Source organism: Heterocephalus glaber, unplaced genomic scaffold (genome assembly GCF_053883595.1).
Source record: "Heterocephalus glaber isolate CG9 unplaced genomic scaffold, H.glaber_assembly_v1.0 deba00001497, whole genome shotgun sequence".
Taxonomy (NCBI): Eukaryota; Metazoa; Chordata; class Mammalia; order Rodentia; family Bathyergidae; genus Heterocephalus; species Heterocephalus glaber.
The window spans coordinates 55,210,765-55,230,351 of NW_028258320.1; the positions used below are offsets into that span (position 1 = coordinate 55,210,765).

The window sequence follows — 19,587 nt, forward strand, 5'->3', positions numbered from 1 at the left end:
TTTTTATTTTTCTTTAAGTCTCCCAACAACATTGATACCATACTGTACAGGATCAATCTTAATTACCATCCATGTGGAATTTTTTCTTGTGGCTTTTTGTAATGAAAAAAACATTAATGAGAAACTTTAAAGGCTTGTTAACAGTGTCCTTTCATCAATCAGAGGCGCTGTCAGGCCAGGCTCTGCTGTCAATTTGCACCTCACTGCCCAGCATCCACTTCCTACTTTCTCATCCACGCCGGGCCCCCACCCCCACTGCCCTGGGTGATGGAGGCCAGACGTTCTCCATCTGTCAGCAGCTGGAGCCACAGGGTCCTGAGGACTCCGGACAGCCGCCCTCGGTCACCTGCAGGCAAGTCGGGACCTGCAGTTTCTCTAGGTTGGGGCCCCAGCTTTCGAGTAATACCTCCCCCTTGTTTCATGCACAGACAGACAGACAGACAGGCGCTGCTTGGCAGAGGCTTTCTGCAGAGTCCTGTTTATATCTGTGTCTTTCAAACTTATAAACAAAGTGGACATGAACTTCAGCTTCTCTAATTCAAACTTTTAATCAAGCACTCATGAACAAGAAAGAACAACCCAGATGGCTAGAAGGAGGCTAAATAAATTTAACCTGCCACTTGAGGGCCACCGAGTGCCCTCTGCAACCTCACTGCCACACATCAGCAAGAAAACACAAACAAGATATGTGGAAATCCAAATTTGTCCCAGCAATAGGAAACTCAAGGCAAAGGGTTTAGTTTCCCAACTGGACTTCTGGGAAAATCTTTACAGTAAAAGAAACTCTCGCTGTTCCCCACAGTAGGCCAATTTGGCTATTGTTCCAGAGTCTTCCTACATGCTGTCTGAAACTCAAATAGCACTAACATTTTTGGCAAGATCCAGAGAGAAATGAACAATTTTCATGTGGATTGAGCTCTGATTTCCTGCCTATACTGATGGTGGCGAGGTCCAAGCTGACCACACCTGTCCATATCTGCAGCTATGGATATACCCACAAAGTGGGCAAGATGGGAGACAGATCTGGAGTTACAACAGAACCTGTGCAAATTTTTACCTGGCTGCAGAAATCTCCCTGCCCCCTTGAGATTGTCCCTAATCTCTCAGGTAGGGCTCCCATCAGTCACATACCATAGAGGGTTCTAAGCAATCTGCATGCAGGTTTTTGTTCTTAGTCTGCGCTTTTATAGGAAATACATTTTGGATAACATTGGTATTCATGAGTGACCTAAGAAACAAAGGCAAATGGTTTCCATATGAACATACCTAGTTTGAACGTGCTTTGGCTCCTTGAGATGGGATTTGGGATGACCAGGCGGTGGTAGAGAGCCATGGAATAATGATTTATACTAGAAGAAACTTGAGTCAGCCAGATGATTTGGATCTGTAGCACATGATAGAGCCAGTGAGGGTTGTTCAGGAAGTTGTCAGCTGTGCAGGAAGTGTCAGGAGTTAAAATCCCAGTTAAGTTACCTAGAAGGTGAGCCACTGCTTCCTCTGAAAAGCCTACTGCCTACAACTGTTGATTCTGGAATTGCAAAAATCAACTACCTCTGTAGTTCTGCAAACCCTCTCATAAAAGCCCTTCAGAGTTCCTGATTGGGCACCGGCCAATACCTTCACAGCCACACTTGCACAATTATAGTTTTTCTTCTTTGGGTGTAAAGACTTAAGCTCTTTCATTTCATCACCTCATGTGCCACAGAACATAGTGAAGTGGGTGAAATTTACTTACCTCATGTTCCCAGTGGGAAGAGACTGTGGGAGAAAAACACACCTCCCTCGCAAAAGTAAGCCTCCTGCCTGGCCAAAGGCATCTGCTCCATTATAATAAGTGTGGCTCCCCAAGAAAAAATATGATTTCTGAGTCTTTCATTACCTTGGTCTCTGGAAGTGGTGAGAACAGTGCGGCTGGGAGGAGCAGCAGTGGTTATCATGCCGCACTGGTCTCCACGTCAGCATTCAAAGCACCACAGTGCTGGACAGGGAGAGCCGGCAGGTGAGGGGGACCCTGGGCCAAGGCCAAAGAACACAGGTTTCTTGTTTCAACATTTCTTTTATTTGGAAAACATTTTTGTATTTCTTTATGCCTTTCCTTTTCCTCTTCACTTTCACAAGCTGCGCTGCAACCTCGAGCTAGAGCGGCTCTAGGTGACCTGTGCTGTTGTTTCATGTCGGCCTCTGCAGAGCTTGTCCTTGGAGCACTACATAGCCATAGTGGTGCGAGGCTGGCTGCCTCTGTCAATGGCTACCTCAGGGTATCTGTCGAACCTGTTGTGATAGCGCCAAGGAAACCTTCAAACATGAGAACAGAAGTGGTTTTTGTACTGCTCAAAGGGGACATCTCAAACAACCCCACATGCACTTCCAGGCTGCAGGAAGCTGCCAGGTCCTCTTGGTGGGTTTGGTGAGGTAGGTGCTCTGGCCGAATGTGGCTGACCCAGGCTGGGGCTCAGCCCTCAATGACTGCACAGCCCCAGGTCTCTTTCAGAAACTGGCCCCACCTGGAGATCACACAGGAGACTCCAGTTGTGTAGGGCATGCAGGTGCTCCTAGCCCAGGAAGGCAGTCTGTGGACAATGCACACACTATGTGTGGGTGAGGGAGGCAGCCTGCAGGCCTGTCTTGGAGTGGGTTCCACCCTGCTGCCCACGTTTAGACTCATCCTAAAACAGAGCGAGGCTGGGGTCTCCCACAGCACACTGCAGCCACAGTGCCCTCTATTGGAACGCATGCACATAGAACACACACGCAGGCAGACGCAGGGCCTGGAGTTGTGCCTCTGAGAACCAGAACTCTCTTCTGTTCAGACAGAGGAAGAAGGCAGCAGGCAGTGATTCCTGGTGACTCTGGGGTGCTCATGTGCATAGCATAACCCTTGAACAGCCCCTGATGCAGGGGCACCCTGGCCTTCCTCGTGCATCTTCCTGGCATGTCATACAGAGATGGCCCCTCTGCTCTCATATTGAGTAAGATTAAAAAAATGAGTTAAACACCCCATTGAGGCCAATGGGAGCGTGTTACTGTTCACAACCCATGGTGTGGCATCGCAGGGCACTGTCCTGAGATACCAGATGTCAAATGGCCCATCATCTGTGTGAGACTCACCTTACTTCGTAACAACTGAGAATGACCAAGTGCAGAAGACAAGTGGGTACTGGTCACGTCATTTTATGTTCAAGGAAACATATCCAGAAGTAGTGTATAAGACAAGGCTATAGTAAAGTGTAAATTGGGGAGAAAGACCTGCAGCTTGTTTTCTTGGGTGTTGAGATGTTCAGGCACATCCAAACCATGAGGCTGTATTTCCATCCAGGTTTCTGGTGACCTGTGCAAACCATGTGAGCTTTCCTAGTGTGATTCACACCTGCACAGAGAAGCTGTGATAAAAACACAGCTTTCTGTAGCACAGTTTGGTGCAGTTTATTTTCTCCATACATCATATGCTCTGCTTTATTCATCTATACTCAAAGGTACAAGTTTTTCTTCCATTTTTTGGACATCGTTAACTTTAAAGCTAAATGGACGGCATAGTCATAAAATGTTGGATTGTGTCACAGGCCCCAGTGCTGTTGAAGGCATGAGCTGACCAGCTACTCTGTGTGATCTTGCACTTCCAGGCCAACTCTCGGGTCTGAATATGCCCCTGGTCCTTGAGGCCTCCTGGAGTGGCTTGTGTCTTCCCTGCTTCTCATAGCATCCTAAGCCAAGGACAGTAAGAGAGGCTAGGATCTGGGGGTAGATCTAAGTACCCAGAAAGGTGCCAATTCAGCCAAACCCATGTCCCAGGAGCTGTCTTTCCAAATCTTTCTGGAAAATGGTTACTTTCTATTCAGTTGATCCTGACTGTATGTGGATGCATCTTGCATCAGCTGTTCTGGCAGCTGGAGTAACAAAGCTAGATGCCTATACAGAGCATCTGCTTTCCTGGCTTGTCTCCTTTCCTTCCGTAAGACTTGAGCATAGAGTGTTCAGAGCTGGGTGTGAGTCATCATTCAGCAGGACAAATGGCCAGGAAGGAAGGAAGGGCCACTTGGGGACCCCGCTGGGGTGGGGTCAGATGTTCAGTGTGGACAGTCTAGGGCAACCAGCTGTTGCCTGTGGGTGCCAGATGCTTCCCCCTTTCCAAGCAGGGCCCCTAAGGTTTGCCAAGCTTTCCCTATTCTCCCTATTTTAATGGACATTAAAAATGGAACAATAACTGTGTTCGAGAAGGGAACCAGTGACACCCACAATGGCTGGGCATCTGAACACATTCTGCTGTAAAATGCAGAAACAAGAAAGGGTAGACACACTATGTCCTACAGGACACATCTAGCTCTTTTAATACAGTGGTGCCACCACACATCCTGCCTCTGATGTGGCATTACATTTATGTGTCACTCAAATGTTTACTTCAAATACAAACACTCAATTTTAAACAGTAAGGTGAGAGCTAGTAGTTCCAGCCAGACCCAATTCCTGGCAGGGTGGCTTTCCTACTTGATTGCCTTCGTGGGCCAGAAGCCACTCCTTCACACCCTGTCCTCCGGAGTAGTTGCCCATGGCTCCACTGCTGCAGATCACTCTGTGGCATGGGATGAGGATGGGAACCTGAAAAACAAGGGCCACCACTGTCAGTTTGGCTCTGGGCTAGTGAGGTCTTTGGGAGTCAAGGCCCAGAGTAAAACTGGTCTAGCACTTCTCAGGCAGGGCTCATGCCAGGCAGGCTGCTGGCATCAGGCATTGGTGCCAGCTGTGCCAACACTCCCACCTGCACCTCCACAGAAGCCATGAACTGGAAGCCCTGCACAGGCTGTAGGGCACATGCCCAGTGGTGTGGGATATGGGGCCTCTTCTAGAAAGTCTCCTTTACACCAAGTTTTGGGAGGAGAAAACTTACCTTCATCTGACGAGTAATTTATTATATACATCATCACAAGTTAAAATTAAATTTCTTTTTTAAAAAAGATTAAATTCTTTTATTGGTACATTGTAGGTATACAACACAATTACATTTCTCATTCGGAATTGTACCTTTACATGATGCATCTTGGTTCTTATTTTTTCCCCATTCCTAGCCCTCCCTTCACCCCCTCCACCCTTCCCTATTTACAAAGACTTTATTTCCATTTTTTCCATTTCTCATCATTTTTCCTTTCCCTTCTTTCCTTTCCCCTGCCCCTCCCACTACCCCTACCCCTTTGGACCTTTTCTTCCTATTTTGCATTATCAATTATTCATTCTAATCAATGGTACATTTTAGGTATACAATATAATGACATTCATCATTGGAAATTTGCACCTTTACATAGTCTCTCTTGGTTCTTATTTTTCACCCTTGCCCAGTCCTCCCTTCAACCCCTCCATTCCTCCCTATTTACAAAGATTTTGTTCCTATTTTTCCATTTTCTCATATTAATCCCATTCCCTTCTATCCTTTCCCCTAGCCCTCCCACTTCCTTCCCCTTGGCCCTTTTTCTTCCTATTTCACATGACCTATTAGACATTTAGTCCTTATTTACATTTTCAGTTTCTCACACCAGAGAAACTATTCGGTATTTATTCATGTGTGTCTTATTTATTTCACTTAAGAGTATCGCCTCAATGTGCATCCACTTAGCTATAAATGTCTCTAATTTCTCATTTTTTATGGCTGAGTAGTACTCCATTTTATAAAAAAAACCACATTTTCTCTATCCAGTCTCCAGTTGATGGACATTTGGGTTGTTTCCAAGTTTTAGCAATTACAAACTGTGCTGCTATGAACATGGGCACACATATATCACTGTGGTATGATTCTTTTAATTCTTTGGGGAAGATCCCCAGCAGTGGAATAGCGGGGTCAAATAAGACTTCCAGTCCTATTTCTTTCAGGTATCTCCAATCTGATTTCCACAGTGGCTGCACCAGTCTACACTCCCACCGGCAGTGGAGCAGTGTTCCTCTTTCCCAACAGCCCCACCAGCATTTGTTATTGGTTGATTTCATGATAGCAGCCATTCTTTGTGGAGTGAAGTGGAATCTCAGCATTATTTTCATTTGCATCTCTTGAATGACCAATGACGTTGAACATTTTTTCATGTATTTATTTGCTATTTCTACTTCTTTATCTGAGAAATGTCTCTTCATTTCCAACGCCCATTTTCCGATTGTGTCTTTAAATTTGGGAATTCTGATCATTTTAAGTTCTTTATAGATTTGAGATAGTAGACCTTTGTCTGAGGAAGAGTAGGTGAAGATTTTTTTCCCACATTGTGGGTTATATTTTCACACTGCTGGTGGTTTCTCTTGCTGTGCAGAAGTCTTTTATTAAGAAGAGATCCCACTTGTTGATTGTTTGTGCTAGTTCACGGGCAACTGAGGTTTTGTTCATGAAATATTTTCCTACCCCAATGTCTTCAAGAGTTCTGCCTAACCTCTCTTCCAGATGGTTCAGTGTTTCTATTTTAATATTTAGATCTTTAATCCACTTTGATTTTAGTTTAGTGCATGGTGAGAGATACAGGTCTAGTTTTGATCTTTGGCAAGCTGAAGCCCAATTTTTCCAGCACCATTTATTAAAGAGGCTATCTTTCCTCCAGTGAGGGTGTTTGGCTCCTTTATCGAAGATGAGATGGCTGAGTGTGTCTGGCATTGTTTCTGCATCTTCTAATCTGTTCCACTGGTCCTCAAGTCTGTTTCTTTGCCAGTACCATGCTGTTTTTATCACAGTAGCTTTGTAGTATAGTTGCAGGTTGGGGATTGTGATACCCCCTGCCATGTCTCTGTTACCTAGAATTGCTTTTGCTATTCTGGGTCTTTTCTTGTTCCAAATGAATTTTTGGATTGTTTTCTCAAGGTCTATGAAGTATGCTGCTGGGATCTCAATTGGAATTGCATTAAATCTATATAGCAGTTTTGGAAGTATGGTCATTTTCACTATATTAATCCTTCCTACCCAGGAGCAGGGGATGTCTGTCCATTTTCTGATGTCATCTTCAATCTCTCTTTTCAGAGTGCCATAGTTTTCAGAGAAGAGGTCTTTGATTTCTTTCATTAGGATGATTCCTAGGTATTTCAGTTTTTTGGATGCTATTATAAAAGGAATTATTTGCCTTATTTCTCTCTCAGTGAGTCTGTCATTCATGTAGAGGAAAGCTATTGACTTTTGTCTGTTGACCTTGTAACCAGCTACTTGACTGAATTTGGTTATTAAGTCTAGAAGACTTGTGGTGGAGTTCTTGAGGTCTTCTATATAGAGTATCATGTCATCTGCAAATAATGACAATTTGACTTCTTCATTACCTATCTTTATTCCTTTTATTTCTTTCTCTTGTCTAATTGCTGTGGCTAATGTTTCCAGAACTATATTGAACAAGAGTGGTGATAGTGGACATCCTTGTCTTGTTCCTGATTTTAGTGTGAAGGATTTCAGTTTTTAACCATTTAGTATGATATTGGCTGTTGGTTTTTCATAGATGGCTTCTAGCAGTTTGAGGTAGAGACCATCTATTCCAATTTTTTGTAGGGTTTTTATCATAAATGCATGTTGGATTTTGTCAAATGCCTTTTCTGCATCTATGGAGATAATCATATGGTTTTTGTCCTTGGCTCTACTGATACAGTGTATTACACTGATTGATTTTCGTATATTGAACCATCCCTGCATCCCTGGGATGAATCCCACTTGATCAGGGTGTATGATCTTCTTGATGATCTTCTGCATTCTGTTTGCCATTATCTTATTAAGGATTTTTGCATCTATGTTCATTAGTGAGATTGGCCTATAGTTCTCTTTTTCAGTTGGGTCTTTCTCTGCTTTGGGGATCAAGGTGATGCTTGCTTCCAGGAATGAATTTGGGAGTATTGCTTCCCTTTCAATTTCATTGAAGAGCTCAAACAGTAGTGGCAGCAGTTTCTCTCTAAATGTCTTGTAGAATTCAGCAGTGAAGCCATCAGGGCCCAGGCTTTTCTTAGTTGATAAGCTTTTAATTACATTTTCAATTTCATTGGTTGATATTGGGTTGTTCAGAATTTTTAGGTCTTCTTTGCTCAACTTTGGTAATTCATATGTATCTAGGAATCTGTCCATTTCTTCTGTGTTGTCCATCTTATTGGCATATAGGTTCTGGAAGTAGGTATTGATGATCCTCTGTATTTCTGCTGGGTCTGTTGCAATTTCACCCTTTTCATTCCTAATTGCATGGATTTGGGCCTTTCTTTCCTTTTTCTGACAAGGTTGGCTAAAGGTTTGTCAATTTTGTTGATTCTTTCAAAGAACCAACTCTTGGCTTCAATGATTTTTTTGTATCGTTCTCTTAGTCTCCATTGCATTGATTTCTCCTCTGATCTTTATAATCTCCTCCCTTGTATGAACTTTGGGGTTGTCCTGTTCTTCTTTTTCTAGAAGCTTGAGGTTCAGCATCAGGTTGAATTGGGCTTGTTCTGTTTTCCTAATATGTGTATTCACTGCTATGAATTTCCCTTGTAAGACTGCTTTCATTGTGTCCCATAGATTCTGATATGTTGTATTGTCATTGTCATTTAATTGAAGGAACTGTCTGATGTCTTCTTTAATTTCCTCTGTGACCCATTGGTTATTCATAAGTGTGTTGTTCAATTTCCACGTGTTATGAAATGTTTTGAGTTTCTTTTGCTATGGATCTCCAATTTCATCACACTATGGTCTGATAATATACAGGGGATAACTTCAATTCCTTTGCACTTCCTTAAACATGTTCTATGTATGAGTATGTGGTCTATTTTGGAGAATGACCCATGTGCAGCTGAGAAGAATGTGTATTCTGATTTTGTGGGGTGGAAGACTCTGTAAACATCTGTTAAGTTCATTTGTTCAAGAGTTCGATTGAGTTCTAGTATTTCATTACTTATTTTTAGTCTAGTTGACCTATCTATTTGTGACAGTGGGGTGTTGAGGTCCCCCACTACCATTGTATTAGTGCATGTATGACTTTTCATGTCCGTTAGTATTTGTTTTATATACTTGGGTGCACTAGTGTTTGATGCATAGATATTTATGATTGTCATCTCCTCCCCTTGGATTCTTCCCTTTACAAGGATGTACTGTCCTTCTTCGTCTCCCTTAATCAGTGTTGGTTTGAAATCTACTTGATCTGCAAAGAGGATAGCTACTCCTGCTTTTTTTCGGGTTCCTGTTGCGTGGAGTATTGTTTTCCACCCTTTAACTTTCAGTCTATGAGTTTCCTTTTGAATTAAGTGTGTTTCTTATATGCAGCATATTGTTGGATTTTGCTTCTTGACCCATTCTGCCAGTCTATTTCTTTTGATTGGTGAACTGAGACCATTAACATTGATGGTTATAGCTGAAATGTATTGACTTGTCATTGCCATGACTTTTTCTTTTTGTTGGGTTCTTCCCCTTTACATTTAATTTCTTGTCATGCCAGATGGGTTCATTCTGGTTTGGTTCCTGGGGTTGTGATCCTCAATGTCTGTTCCTAGGATATTGTGTAAAATTCTTTGGAGTGCTGGTTTGGTATTCATGAAGTTCCTAAGTTGCTCTTTGTCATGAAAGTATCTTATTTCTCCATCCATTTTGAAAGATAGTTTTGCAGGGTACATCAATCTAGGTTGGAGGCTGTTTTCTTTTAGGGCTTGGAATATGTCACTCCAAGCTCTTCTTGCCTTGATGGTTTGTGTTGAGAAGTCTGCTGTGATTCTGATGGGCTTTCCTTTGTATGTGATTTGTTTCTTTTCTCTGACTGCTTGTAGAACTTTGTTCTTCTGTTGTGTTTCTGGAATCTTAACAAATATATACCTATGTGTAGATTTTTTTGATCAAGGCTATTTGGAGTCCTATATGCCTCACTTATCTGTATGTCAAGCTCTTTTCCCCTGCTTGGGAAGTTTTCTGCCATTATTTCTGTGAAGAGATTTTTTATGTCATCTCCACTCTCTCCTGTTTCTTCATTGAGCCTAATCAGTCTTATGTTATTCTTCTTTGCATCATCTAGCAGCTGCTGGATTGATTTCTCATGTTCCCTTATAATTTTGAAGCAATTTTTCTTTTCCTCATCACTAATTGCAATCTTATCTTCTATATCTGAAATTCTGTCCTCACATTGGCTCATTCTGCTGTGTAGACTTTCAATGGAGTTTTTCATGTCCTGGAAATCTATTTGCATCTGTTTTATGGATTCCATTTGTTTCTTATGTTGGGATTCCATCATGTTCCTGAGCTCCTCTCTAGATTTATTAATCATGTCTTGCACTAGGGGCACAATTTCTCCTGTTATCTGAGAAATTATTTCTGATTTCCTTTTTTCCAGATTCCCTTTTGTTGCCAGTTTAGTGGGTCCAGGTGGTTGAGTATCAGAGTGTTCCATCTCATTTCCCTTTGGAGTTGCTGTAGGTGATCTGGAAGTCTGGTTTTGAGACTTATTTATGTGTTTTCTCATTTCGACTGGGGCGGGGGGCTGTTAGCACCTTCACAGATTACCTCCTCTGAGCTGGGTGAGGTGGGACAGGGGCTGGGAGCAGCGGTAGGGATGGTGACCCAAAAGCCCTTTCCTGCGGGCTGGGAGCAGTGGGAGGGATGGTGGCCTGGAAGCCCCTTCCTCTGGACCAAGAGCAGTGGGATGGCGGCTCAGAAGCCCCTACCTCTGGGCCAGGAGCAGTGGGAGGGATGGTGACCGGGAAGCCCCTTCCTTTGGACCAGGAGCAGTGGTACAGCGGCTCAGAAGCCCCTACCTCTGGGCTGGGAGCAGCGGGACTCAGTACCATGGTCTGGTGTCCTCTGCGTCTTTGTAGTGTGGAACCAGGTGGCTGCCTGTCTGCAGTGGGGTGATTCGGCATCTTCTGCATGACTGGGGACCTCGGTAGGGCGTGCACAGACCTGCCTGTCTGCAGTGGGCTGATTCAGTGTGTTCTGTGGGACTCAGGACCTGGGTAGGGCGTGGGAAGACCTGCTGGTATGCAGTGGGGTGCTTTGGCATCTTCTGCGCGACTCGGGACCTCGGTAGGGTATGCACAGACCTGCCTGTCTGCAGCAGGCTGATTTGTCGTATTCCGCATGACTGGGGACCTTAAAATTAAATTTCTGAGATCAGGGTGGGATATAACCTTTTCAGACAGTTGTTGGCTATGACAGGAAGCCTCAGGGTTGATGGTGCTTGGTTAGCCAAGCACAGCCATAGGCCTCTTGCCATCTATACTCTGGTGTTGTAAATAAAGTTTTACTGGAATACAGCCATGCCCTTGGTATATACTGTATATGGGTGCTTTGTCAAACCCTGAAACACCCCCAGCCCATCATAGGAACAGCTGGCCAAAGTCTGCTTACTCTGTACTGGTATTGGGAAATCTTCCTTTTTCCTCATCTTTGGGAAATTTTAGAGGAGTCTGAGTGGCTCCAGCTTCCATCCCTTCCCCTCACAGGCTCCCATGGACAGCCCATGGTGAGACAGGGCTGGTCACCTGGTACCCTCCAATCCCAGCAAGACCCCCAGACCAGGGCCCTCACCCAGAGTGCTGTGGATTTCCCACTCAGATGGTTTGGGAGGCCCTCTCCTCCAAAAAGCTGCCCTCTAGCTTTTAATCTTGAGAGAGAGACAGAGACAAGAGACAGAGACAGACAGACAGAATGAATGAATGAATGAATGTCCATAGTCTGTGGAGGCTGGGGGCAGCGGCTCTGGCCCTTCCTCTGTTTCCACATCGAGGCACACTGCTGGCTTCAACTGGCTTCAACTGGCCTCACTCACAGGGGAGGAGGGATGAGAACTCAGGAAGCTCAGTACCTGTGGGTTCCTGCAGGTGACCTGCTTGCCTGCTGGCACAAAGTATTCTGATTACTCCTGAAAGGGTTGGTGTGTTCCTTGGGTGGGAGGTCTGAGCCCAGGCAGCAGGGCCGGTGATGGAAGTCTGATTCCAGTGGGAATAATGGAAGACACCACAGCCATGCCATCTGTTCCAATCTTATATTTATCCTAATAAAGTGAACATCTAGGCATCCTGTATTAATTTCTTATTTGGTTTAGAGCACAGATAGAAAAGGCAAGGATGGGATCAATGTCACCCTAAAAGCCATAGTGAGTGCAGTCACCTCTGGTTGCCCACTTGTCTCCCTGGGTGGCAGTGGAAACAGGTCAGAGCATGCTCAGCATGCTGGGGATGGCCACACACACGAATCACCAAGGGTAACATCCCATCTATACACTGCAAGCTCAGCAGCCATTTCTACCTACACATCCCAACAAGCAGTCCCAAAGAAGAGTGGTTCTGGGTGCATTTCCCAGGACAGCCGTGCGGTGGGAGCTCAGCAAGGCTCCATGTCCCTAAGGAAAAGATTTGCCTGAGAGTCCCTGGGGCAACAGACTTCAGCCATATATAGCACAGTGACTGGGGGGAAGGGACCCAGGTCCTCAGCCACCAAAGCCCTGGAACGTGTGTGGTGACATGTCTCAGCATTGAGAAAAGTGTTATGGTAGCTGCTCTGTGAGGAAGGTAAACTGTCAATGAGTGCAACTACAGCAATGTGTGCCAGCTCTAGAGGTAGGGAGGATTTAGGCTCGCTGCCACAGAAGGCACACAGCAAGTGTCCAGCCTCAGCCTGCACACTCACATGGCTACCCTGTTCCAGGTGCCTGCCTGACATGAAACACAGCCATTCCCACAGGACTCCGAGGGTGAAGATTCCCCAGATTGTTGCTGGATACCATCCTGACTCCTACTTTTCTCTCTCTCACCTCACAGTTCAGCGATCTCTGTCTCCTATGCACTCTCTGCCTTTATCCATCCCTCAAGGAAAGCAAACTGAACAAAGTGACCAGCTACTGGTCAGCTAAGTTTCTAAGGGATGCTGAACCTGAAATCTCCGAGCTCTGTATGTGGGAACCCTCTGCTTCCTGGGGTGTTGCTTCCTACCTTACATCACGGAAGCCCTCACTGTAGGCATCCTCATGGTCATCACTGTGCCCTCACCCACCACACCTGCCAAGCAACTCCCTTTGTAAGGCTCAGCTACATGTGTTCCGGAGGCTGGGGGTCATCCCAGACACACAAGGTCACATGACATTTTGGCAGCAGCTGAATCCATCCACTGTCATCTTGACAGCTCGACGTGTGTACTGCCTCTCCTTGAAGTGGGACTGATGTGGTGGTGGTGGGACTTTGTGGGCTGGTGACCCATGTTGGCAGGTAATGGGGCTTTGGAGGCAGGGATTTGGCTTCCCTCACCCCACAAAGCTCATCCTGGTTTGACTACAAGTTTGGGTTACCATGGTGACATGCGTAGATGTAGTCTAAGAGTATTCCAGGGACCATCAGCATGATGGGGGGAACTGACTGTTTATGTGGAGCTGAACAGGTTGAAAAGTGGACACCCTGCCATGGACCTCTGACAGGATCTAACCCTAAACTCCCAATCTCCTTGGAAGGAGCAATAGAAAACAATAAGAATGGAATATTTTCTCTGGTGGGTGGCTTTCTGTTGTTGTTACTGCAGACTGAACTCGGAGCCTTTGTACTAAACTATAACCTCAGTCTTTTTTATTTTAAGACAGGGTTGTGCTAAGTCACTAAGTTGCCCAAGTTGGGCCTGAACTTGTGATTCCCTTGCCTCCGCTCCCCAGAGTGCTGATTACAGGCCTGTGCTATGAGGCCTAACAGGTGGCTTTTGTTAAACACAATAGTCATGTTAACAATTTCTATTGAGGACAGTATTAGTACCTAATTTTCAGTTTTGATTGATAAAAAGGTAGTCATTTAACATAATCTAGCTTATAAACACTTAAGCACAAATTCTATTTTCCTACCTAACAGTAAACTTCACTACTGAACTTTGATTTTTCTCCCTTCCCTCTTAACACACTGCGAAATTATAAAAAGGAGTAATAAAAATGTTTTTCTCTCCCTTCTTTCTGTGTATCAATATGGAGACTGGACTGATGGCAAATAATGACAGTGACTGTGACAGCTACAGGCAGTCTTCATCTGATGTCTGCAGAGATGGGAACAGGTCACTTACTAATATGCACTTACTAATATCTTTTTACCATGAAACAGGAACCACTGCTTCTGTTTCAGTTTTGGTGGTAGGTTTCTGACTATTAGAATAACGAGACCACTAAAATTTATTGGGGCCCTAAGGACATTTTCAAAGGATCCTTACCCTCTACAATCTCTTCTTTAAAGCCTGTGCTGCATAAAATGTAATTTTTATCAATAACCAAGAAGCTCATAATATCACAGCTGCATCGAAATCTTCATGCTGTGAAATCTAATTCGTCCAATACACGAATCCATCACTTACACACACCCTCTCTCAAATGCTATAAAACTTCCAAACCCATAGATTTGTCTCCAACAAAAATAACATGAAGGGGCTTTTCAATCAATAATGGAATCCCTCTGATTCTGGAACTGGCTGAATATTTTTTTCCAACTTTGCCTTTGTTCTTCTGGGTAGAGCCCACAAGGGAAAAAGCTTGTTTTCACTCGCAGCCTCATCAATACCTAAATCCTGGTGAACAAGTGACACCGAGAAGTTGTAATCAATAGCTCCCTGTGCGTTTTTTTCTTCTGGTCAAATGGTTCAGCTCCACTGACAACCCTGACACTTAGAACATGATGCTAAATCTTTATCAACAGCCATCTGGGTGACTGGCAGAACAAGACTCGGGGGGTCATCAACGCTCAGGGCAATCTGAGAATAAACTAACTCCTCAGGAATGTGTTTGTTTAGAAAAAGGTGGGAAACTCTCCATGCATGCATTGATTGACTCTGAAATGCATTTAGCAAATTCTGTCTGAGGATGAAGTAGAAGGGGGCTTTGTGGGGTGGGGGTTTTGAGGAGTTTTCAACTCTAGTTTTCAACTAGAATACTAACCATCCTCTCCTTCTGGGTGGGGCACAAACTTTCAGAGGGCTGCTTGATCACCCGATGGGGCTGGTGAGTCCTGCTTAGAAAACTTGGAAGAAAACAAGTTCTAGGATGGTAGAGACTCCCACACCGCAAAACCCATTCCCTACTCTGGGAAAGAAGGGGACAAATGTATACTTACAACCAGTGCTGTGATGGAAACAGCATATGGTCATGTTCATTATGGCACCTAAGGAGTTAGTACAGCATGGTGTTTATGGTATTTGTAGCATTCTGAACCCATTTTTTCATCTTTGCTCTCTTAAATCCACAATTGTTCTGCTCAGCCTGAATGTGAGAGGTGTTTTCTGAGCCCATCTCAACTTGCCATCACTGGAGTGGGGTGATGATTAGAGTTCTCCAGCTGGAGCTTTCTGCCAGTACTGCTGAGAGACACCCACCAAAGATAGGGATGCCAGGCAGAGCCCATTGTGACCCAGTACCCTTTTTCCCTCAAGCCCCTGTTCGCCTTCTGACTCTCCTAGCCCACTCAAAGTTGGGGATCTTGGTGGGGACTCATCATCCTGAGTGACTGTACAACGTACAGCTGCATGTTATTTAGTGAATGTTTTGGGCACGTTTTGTGTGAATATATGGCAGCTCTGGGTACCACAGCAACATTCTGCTCAGGCTGAAGGTCCCAGCATGAGTCGAAGGCCACAGAAAGGCCACAGAAGAGACACAGCAGCACCTAGGCAGCCCTTGACACAAGAGAGGTAAGGATGCTGAGAGGGAGACAACTGCCTATGGAACCTTCCTTCTGATTCTGTTGTCACCTCTATTCTGGGATGTCTATAGGTACACATTAGGCATTAAGAGTTTTAAACTCTGTAATTCTTTTTTTTTTTTTTTTTTTTTTTTTTACAAATTTAGGTGACTGAGGCTGTATCTGAACAGAGACATTCGTAGAGATTAATAGGAGAAAGAATCACACTGGTTTGCAGAACAATAAATTTTCCTCATTATTGCCATGAGCAGGTCACTAACTAGTGATGATGGCATTTCCACTGCACAGTAAGTAGAAACTTCTGGTATCACAAAAGGCAGGTGGAGGTGTTTATTAACTTGTGCATGTCAGTCAGTGGAGCAGGTTTTTACAGCAGAAGTAGCAAGCTGCACATATTGAGGAAGCAAGTGGTATTGGTGCCCATGGATGGGGCAGCTTCCATCTCCATGTGCACACACAGGGAGCCATGGACAAAGTTAAATGGCTTCATTCCCATTTTAACTGACTGGCCACATAAAATTGTATATGTGCTTTGTAGCCTGCTGCAGGAATGACCAGAGGAACATATGACCACCTTCTCTACTTTTACCTCTGGAGACGCCAACCTCAGTGAAGAGAAAGACCAACTCCACCCTAAGGGCATGAAGAGGAGAAGCACTGCCTGAAAGAGCAGCTACAACGATGTAGAAGGAGAGTGGAAACAATGTTAGCTGCCAGTGTTCTTGTGGGGTATTAAATACAGCCACAGCATGACAACATTTGGGCTGCCTCTTCATCTGTAGCAAAACCAAATGCCACAAAGTTGAATTATGACCTGGGAGAGAATGGTAGCCTTCCAAAGGGAAGATGGAGATCATCTTGGTGGGAGACATCAAAAACCATTTTCAGAAATTGGACTTGGAAGCATTCCACAGGCACTGTAAAAATTCGTGGAAGGCATCTCTGTCGATAGTGAACACCGCAATTAATATACAACAGGTGCAAAAGGAAACACTGAGTGCCACTCGGTACTGTTACCTAAACCCAGGACAGGAGTTAGGGAGTGAGTATGGTGTGTGGGCCAGGCTGCATCTGGCTCCAGACAATTTGGTATATTTCCACAAGGCAGACAACTTCCCCGAGGAGGGTACACGTTCAGACAATGCGATCCACCACAAACCCACAGGAGCTGCTTCTTCAAGAATAGCAATGCAGTCTTGTGCAAAAGGCTACGTAATTGCCATCTCCTGGAAACCAGAGGGCTGTGCCCTCGGGCTGCTGCAGTGCGTGGCAGGAGCAGCCGGCTGTGGTGTGAAAACGCCTCTCTCTTGTGAGCGGGGATGAAAATAGTTTTAAAAATACACAGCAAAGCCACAGCAATTTTTTAAAAAGTAGGGTCTATCTGATTTAGTAATTTCCCATCCCATGATACAATGATCACATTTGCTCTCCCTGATAAGATGGCATTCTTCTATCATATTAGAGACTTGCACAGCTTTAGGGAGAAACTGTTACTAACTTGATAGCACACCTTCACCAGGCATGGGAGCAGGGGCTGCGCAGGAGCATTCCAGGGGGCTCTCAGGGCAGTGCAGGCTGTCCCTGTGGGTTGTGTGGGTGCCCTTCTTGCTCACCTACAGGGTTCACGGGCACATGCTGCAGGTGACATCCATGCTCACACATGATGGTGTGGGCCATGACTGAAGAGCCAAGGTACGCACTATGCTGGTGCCACTGCTGGCCACACAGTCCTCAACTCCCCTGTGGGCTGCCCTGTCCTCTGTGAGCCTGGTCAGGCCTTCCTGTGGGTGTTCAGTAAGATCTGACCACAGACTCTTGGAGGGAGAAAGATGCCCTAGAGGGGCTATCCCAGTGAGATAGCCTGTGGATAGAGCATGTTGTCCATGTTGCAGGATCTTAAACTTCCTGTGTTGATGCCCTTGACACCCAGGAAACCTGGGGCCTCAATAACAATGTAGCCCCCAGAGAGAAGAGGTTGCACCATTTTAGGTACTACTTCCTAGAAGGAGTGAGGCAGGTAGGTGGGCTCTTAGTCTATTGGGACTTCTATGGTACCATGGCATTGAGAAGAGTGTTGTCCGCACAACAGGCATCCCACATTCTTGACTGTGCAGTGAGTGACTGAACGAGTGGACAAATGAATGGATCCTCCTTCCTGTCCACTTCTCTAGGCTCCGCACTTTTTCACACTCACTGCCATGATCAGGGGGTCAAGTAGCTGGGGAACAATGGGTTCTATCACAAATGTCTCCTCTCCTCCCCACCCCAGGAGCACAGGCTGGGTCTGAAACATGTTTTCTTTTTTTTTTTTTTTTTTTTGGTACCGGGGATCGAACTCGGGTCCTTGCACTTGCGAGGCAGGCGGCGGAACCACTGAGCTAAATCTCCGGCCCAAATATGATGGCCAGCTGTGTTTTTCTATTATGTTGATCACTGTAGGTTTTTTTTTTTGGTACTGGGGATCGAACTGGGATCCTTGCACTTGCGCAGCAGGCGGCGAAACCACTGAGCTAAATCCCCGGCCCTGAAACATGTTTAATCAAATGACACTTCACCCCCAAGTGCCCACTTGACCTCGGCCAGCCTGACATCCATGCCCTTGGAACTTACGGGATTGTTTCTCATAGCTCCTCCCACTGCACGAGCTGCTTTGGGGTTGCCTGCCAGGGCTGCTAATTGCTGGTAAGAAATCGTTTCTCCAAATTTCACAACCTTCAGCAGCTTCCATAACACCTGTCTGGTGAATGAATCTGAAAGGAAGAATACAGAATGATGTTATTTGGACAAATGGCTCCAACAGCTCTGATATACATAGCTGCCAGTCCCGGAGCAGAAAATGCAATGACACAAATAGAGGTGTTACATTCAATTAAAACAATCTCCATACAGTGACCTGTCACTATGTCACAGGCAAGGAGAAATGGGCAGGAGGCAGGCACAAAGCAGCCAGGCTCCTCAGAAGGCCTCCACGTCTCCATTCTCAGATCTGTAAATTCTTTCCCACCTTTCCATGTTCCATGTGGGACTTCCATGTGATGTTCTTCTGGAAGGTGGGTACGTATGCATTCATGAACAGCTCAATTAACAAGCAGAGAAGTCCCTGCCTGCTCACCTATTTGGAAGCTTTTTGGACTGCTGGTTAATTGCCAACTTCAGCTGGGACACAGAGGGCAAAAGTGGCCAGGGACAGGGCTGAAGTATTACATCAGCCGTGCACATCTAGTAGTGGGCAGGAGAGCTCTCAGCTACTGCTCTGAATGCCAGACACCCTGGTATGTGGCTGGGTAGTGACCTTGGTTACAGGCATTTTTAATGAATAGGGCTGCACAAATAAAATAACTCTTTCCCATTTTTAATTGGACACATCAAATCACATGCGCTCTGCTTCCTGCTATAAGAGTGACTGGGGGACCGTGTGGCCAGTCCCTCCTTCCACCTTTGGGTTTTAGAAATGTTTTCTGGGTGTGAAGCGTGCAGGGCAGAAACCCAGGCACATGAAGGAGGACAGTCTGAATCGATACCTATTGTCTTTCCAGAGGGGACACGTAGCTCGGGAGCACTGGAGACAGACACATCCTCCATCCCAGTGGCTCAAAACACTATGGGGACAAGAGTTTCTGAATGGTGACAGCAAAGGGGAGGACTCAGTGGACAGAAATGATGTTTGGGAGTGTGTTCGTGAGAGCACTCATTACACTTGGTGCCAAGCTGGCAAAGTGTGATTTGGTTCTTAAAGGAAACACACTCTTACATGCATGTTAAATAATAAAAATCACTTCTTAACTGAAGGGTACGATAATCACTTCACTGGGAAAAAAAATCTGTTTAGTCTTTATTATAACATTAAGCAAATTAAACATCAGCATAATCCAGGTGATACTAGAAAGGGGTCATCAAAGAAATTAACTTTGTTGTTCATTAATTTACATGGATTAGTAGAGGGCAAAAAGATAGCAAATGTGCTCTAGTTTTTTGTGATATAATTTCAAACTGTAC

The 19,587-nt window shown here is 45.0% G+C and overlaps 1 protein-coding gene across 5 annotated transcripts in view; it reads right to left on the reverse strand.

The window, feature by feature from the left end:
* Window positions 1-4,299: 4,299 nt before the first annotated feature.
* The window catches only part of Mgmt (O-6-methylguanine-DNA methyltransferase), a 332,622-nt gene continuing 317,334 nt past the window's right edge, over window positions 4,300-19,587 (reverse strand). For all 5 annotated transcript variants that reach the window (XM_004838727.4, XM_087185149.1, XM_004838728.3 and 2 more), the window contains exons 4-5: window positions 18,202-18,341; window positions 4,300-4,593 (exon numbers count right to left, since the gene is read on the reverse strand). In XM_004838727.4, the coding sequence (XP_004838784.1) occupies window positions 4,417-4,593; window positions 18,202-18,341 (317 nt within the window). In that variant the 3' untranslated portion in view covers window positions 4,300-4,416. The remainder of the gene's footprint in view (window positions 4,594-18,201; window positions 18,342-19,587) is intronic.